This window comes from Nematolebias whitei, chromosome 3, assembly GCF_014905685.2.
Source record: "Nematolebias whitei isolate Nwh7 chromosome 3, NemWhi1, whole genome shotgun sequence".
Taxonomy (NCBI): domain Eukaryota; kingdom Metazoa; phylum Chordata; class Actinopteri; order Cyprinodontiformes; family Rivulidae; genus Nematolebias; species Nematolebias whitei.
Window position 1 is genome coordinate 22,267,707 of NC_056500.1, and position 5,366 is coordinate 22,273,072.

Genomic DNA, 5,366 nt, shown 5'->3' on the forward strand with positions numbered 1-5,366 from the left:
TTGTGGAAAATAAATAATTGTTCTAAACTTTAAAAAACAACTCTTAAAAGAAAACCAGAGACATTTCTCTTTTAGCTCAAAACGGAGCGCGAGGTTTATTCTTTCTGCAGAAAGGAGTTGCTGTCTGCGTGAAGTCAGAACACAACACAGCGCACTGGATTCTTAAAGAGACAGTACATATTATTTATACATGTTTCGTGCGTCACAATAAAATTCTATCATAATGGGGAGGATAAGTTCCTCAGGTTGACACTATACACAAGTTCTTGTTATCAGTACGAGATGATGTTATTCTTCTTGTTGAAGCCGTGTTCTGTAACAAGTCTTCTATCCATGTGACTAGAACATTCTGAAAAACATTGTGGATCTGGTATTTTTTAATTAGATTTGTAACAGTCTTTTTTTCATGAGCTAGAACATTCTGAAAAAGAAAAACATTTTGATACGAAAAGCGTAAAGTTCTGTATCTTTGCCTCTTCTGCGGGTGGTGGAATACAAGGACGTTTGCAGGAGCAGGACAAAAGTTCACATTTACAAGAGTTTACCAGAGTTCACATACACACACCAACTTTGAAAGTCTGCAGAATGAGCATGGATTAAATAATATTTAAACAATACATGTTAGTTTATAAATTTTTTCACATAGTATGTTTCTTAACACTGTAACTGATCTATTCTCGTATTTATATAACCATGTGTACCATGCACACACACAAAAAATATGTGGAGAATGTGCAGGACAGAAAACGTTTCCTGCTTTCAAACACCTACAGAATTAATTGTTGGGTAATTTAATTATCCTATCATCAACTCCTTAAATAAATAAGCCACACAGGAAAGGAGATCTTTATCACCCAGGTTTAATCTTGCAAGAGCAGCGATGAAAAAACAAGCATCAAGCTCTTACATGACACTTCGTCTAACAAGATCTGCTCATAGAGAAAGCGTTAACCAAAGCTTAAATACTCATTATCAGACAGAGGCGAGGTCAAGACAACTCTGCTTCACAGCTTAGGGCCTTGAGTTCATCAGGTGACTGGCTTCATGTTTCTGCAGGCTCCACTTTGCAAAGACAAAACATCTCTTAACGCGCACACGGTTTATATAACATTTGACATTAGTAAGTGAAAAACATCCATGACCTTTACATACCCATCATTAATGGTGAATATGAAAATACAATATTTGTACAGCTCATGTCAAGGTTCTTTCTGGTGATGCACAATACTGTTAAAAACTTTAGTGGCTTTTTTTTTATTTGACACGTGCTTTTAAACTTGAGCTAAACCCATTCATTTTAGAAATAAGGAGTAATGGCCCAGCATAGTTAAAAAATTAGAATGCCTTCTGACACTTTTTGTTTTGGTTTACTTTGCAGCTAAAGGCGTGCAGATGCAGAGGGATGTCCAGTGCTGCATGTTGTACTCCCAGGGCAAGGTGCGTACCAAGGATGTGCTGCGGTTTGAGGTGCAGACCGAGGGGCCTGACTGCAGTATACAAGCCATCATGCAAGTATTTCAACCATCCACTCCCAGAGCTTAAGGGCAATTTGCAGGAATGTAAAATATGTCTCTTGTTATTGGAGGGCAGAGCAGGGCTCGGAGGCATTGTCATCTGTCCAGGTTAAGTTGTTAATGCAGAGCTTGGTGCTGTGAGTGCCAGGAAAATAAGAAAGGAAATATGTGGGAACATCACGCCAACTGAAGATACCTTGCAAGCAGCATCAGCAGTCAGTCAGAACAGCGAGGTTTGGTTAAATAAACTGCATTGTGGTATCGATTGTTTCCAGCAGCTCTGAGAAACTGATGTAGCAAGACATTTTTCACACGATCCAATTCACACAAACACTGAATTTTTCTTTGCTACATTTAAAATTTGTTTGAGCTTCTTCTGCTTTATTCAGTTTTGATTGCCGTTCATATTAATATTACCAGTATATTCTTGCATTGAACAACACCTGAGAGACATGTTTGTGATGCAACACCATTAAACATTCTCATTTTCCTCCAATGGGCCCTTAAATCCTCATTCTGTGCTGAGTAAAATAAATGCAAACTGTTTATCTTCTATTTATAGTCTTTACACAAAGAAGGCAGTGAAGTGCGCAGACCCCAGAGATCGGAAGGTGAAGAGGTTGGTGAGGAAGCTCCAGCAGAGACAAATCAAGGCGATGATGTGGCTCTTTCCTCGTGATAACCTGCCCGTCATGTCAGAGGTCAGCATGGAGCCACCGAACGGCTGCTTTACTGTAAACTGGATCTAATTAAGCACCAGATTCATCGTTCTTGCCTGTGTCGATGGCCTGCAGGTTATAGAGACGTGAAAATGTTTTTATTATATCACCTTAATGTCTGCTTAATTGGATGGTTCAGGTCTTTGAGGTGGGGCTCTATGGAAAACCTATGAACAATGAATATCTTACCTGTTGTAGATAGATTTTAGAACAACTTAATTTCAAACAAACAAAGTTTGATTTCAACTAGTTTGACAAGCTAATGGCTATTCTAATCTGAGCCAAGACCAAAGTGGATTGATGCTTTTACAAAGACTTTAATCTCAGAAATGTTAAAGTGGTTTATGCAAACACTATTTTATAATGCTTTAAATCAGTTTTGCATTACATGGTCATTTGCATACCATTCCAGGATTAATTGCAAGCTACTTGTTAGCACTTTCAGTGCAGACTACGACGCATCCTAACCATGCAATATAACAATAAATGGAAAATAAAGGTTGATAAAACTGTGCTTGAATGAACTGCTATGAATTTATTCATGTTCTTTTTAGCTTGGAGTCGTTTTATGATAACATCATTCTGCTAGTCAACTCAGACTAGCCATTATCTTGATCTGGTCAGTTAATAAGTGTATTACGAAGAGAGCAATTTTAATTGTTGTTTGATTAATTAAGAATGTTTTAAATTCTGCAAGAAATCCTCACTGATTTTAACTTTATGTCAAACATGATTACATGAAGCGTGCTTTAACAATATCGAAACGCAGCAGACGTAGGGGAAGCAGAGGTTTAATTAAGTAGGACTTGACACATTTTTACTTTTGTATTTTCCATCCATTAGGACAAAAAAGACAACTGGGCGGTTCTCAATGTGCAGTGATGAACTCCATCGAAAACTCATAGTCAAACGTAAGTTCCAGCTACTTTTTTAAAGGTAACTTCTGTGAATTGAATGCTCTAGCAGTGAGTCCAAGTATTTATCAAATTGTCTGATCCTATGTTTTTGTGCTTCTCCCACTTTTCTACAGGCCAAGTGAACTTCCAGCAGCTCGTTGTCTTTTCCTCTGCGACGCTTGCTGACAATCCAGTCATCTCGTGTCTCTTTATTTGTCTCCTTGGGACCATATGGGCAGCAATACATATTCAAACGGCTTTAGATATTTAAAAAAAACATGAGCTGTGCAACATGTGGCTGGAACTCTCCCTCCAAGGAGGAATGTTATTTGTAAGATAAGCTGAAGTGATTTTTTTTTTAATGGCTTGTACTGTTATTCGGCAGAGTCTGCCTGAAAGTATCACCTTCTAATCTAAAGTATTGTTAATACTCGTGGCTGATGTGAGATCAGTGAAACAGTTGTACTAAAATCAGCATTGATATTCATATAATATATATCAACAAGATATTCTGTGCATATTTGTGACATGTAAACCTTACAAATGTAATGATGCGTCCAAGTATAGCTGTGTGGTTTAGTCACATTCAGCTGAATGGGCAAAAGATTAGGAAACACGTTTTTAATAATAACTTGCACTTTGTTGTTTTCCTTTCTAGTTATTTATATTGAGGTTGAAAACTTATTTCAGGCTTTATTTTATATTTTTAAATTAACGTGACTTAAGATTTCAATTCAACCTTTTGTTCATCCTGTTTCATCCACTTGCCGTTCTGACCGTTTATAAACGAGTAAAATGAGGATCTTGGGCATCAGCGACAAACTTAAACGTCATTTTCTGGTCCACATTTGTCTTTTTCACTAAGTCAAACTCAACTATGCCAAAGTTTTCATGAGTCATTTAATGGGGCCTATTTGTGTGTGAACTGCACAAGCATTGTGTTGTAGAGGAATGAACTGTGTCTCCAGTGAAATATTTTATAAATTAATCTGAAATGACAACTGCAACAGTTTCAGTCTGTTTTTTCCTGTCTCATATTCGTATGTTGCGTGAATTATTTATTTTTTCTTATTGAGCTGTAACGCTGATGATGTGACTCAGAATATGGGCAACATTAAGTACATTTGGACCAGACTGAGCAGTTCTTAATATATTTACGGTACAGGATTTTCCTCTTGTATTTGTTTTGCACTCAGGATTACTTGGACAGCAGAACAGCAAAGAAACTAATAATGCACAAGTAAAAAATCTTGGTAGAGTCGTGTCAGATTTATCCTCAAGATTGCTCCTCATGTCAGCTGCTTAAAGATTATATTTTAAATCTAATTTAAAAATTGCTATTAGACAATTTTGATGTTGAGCTAATGTGGAGCTAAAGTCAACTAATCACCCGACACCTGCTTTGTCTGGACCAAACCCTACAAGTTCTTGTCTTGTCTGGAAAAACTTTGACTCTGCAGAAGCTAAAACAAACAAAATGGTTGTTGTGGTGAGGACTTACACCAAAATGATATAAATACTTGTGTAAAGGTTCTAAACGATTAAATATTTAGATCTCTGCCACAAAGACCAAGGCTGACATCTCCCGTTAGATTTTTCAAAACTTTTCTTGCAGTTTAATTTTCCCCAGAGGTTAAACCCTGACCCTGAGTCTGATGATTCTTGTGAAACATCCTCACTGAAGAGATCAGAACTTAAGAACAACCTTAAGTTCGACCTCACACAATAACCTGGTGGTTATATTTTCAGTGTTTATGGTAATGACCTGCAATTTAATTTTACCTTTAATTTGTTTAAAGTTGTTCAAATAATGTCAGCACGGTGGCGCAGTTGGTAGAGCTGCTGCCTCTCAGCAAGCAGGTTACACTGGTTCAAACCCTGGTTCGGGGGCCTTTCTCGTGGAGTTTGCATATTTTCTCTGTGCATGCGTGGGTTTTCTCCGGTTTCCTCCCACAGACCAAAAACACGCACATTAGGCTGATTGGTGACTCAAAATTGTCCCTAGGTGTGAGAGAGAGAGTGAATGGTTGTTTGTCTCATTTGTCTCTACGTGTCCTGTGATGGACTGGAGACGTGTCCCCCGCCTCTCGCACAGTGATGGCTGGATATGAGTACCAACGACCCCCGTGACTCAAAATGGAAGAAGCGGGTAAAAGATAATGAATGGATGGATGGATTTTGGTGCAAATAAATTTAGAAACCTCAGAAACAAATATTAGTGTGTGTGTGGGGGGGGG

At 37.9% G+C, this 5,366-nt stretch overlaps 1 protein-coding gene across 1 annotated transcript in view; it reads left to right on the plus strand.

Annotated features, from left to right (window-relative positions):
• The window catches only part of ccl44 (chemokine (C-C motif) ligand 44), a 4,020-nt gene extending 667 nt beyond the window's left edge, over positions 1-3,353 (plus strand). The window contains exons 2-5 of the mRNA XM_037674666.1: positions 1,379-1,508; positions 2,077-2,215; positions 3,077-3,144; positions 3,264-3,353. Of these exons, the coding sequence (XP_037530594.1) occupies positions 1,379-1,508; positions 2,077-2,215; positions 3,077-3,115 (308 nt within the window). The 3' untranslated portion in view covers positions 3,116-3,144; positions 3,264-3,353. The remainder of the gene's footprint in view (positions 1-1,378; positions 1,509-2,076; positions 2,216-3,076; positions 3,145-3,263) is intronic.
• The last annotated feature ends 2,013 nt before the right edge of the window (positions 3,354-5,366 follow it).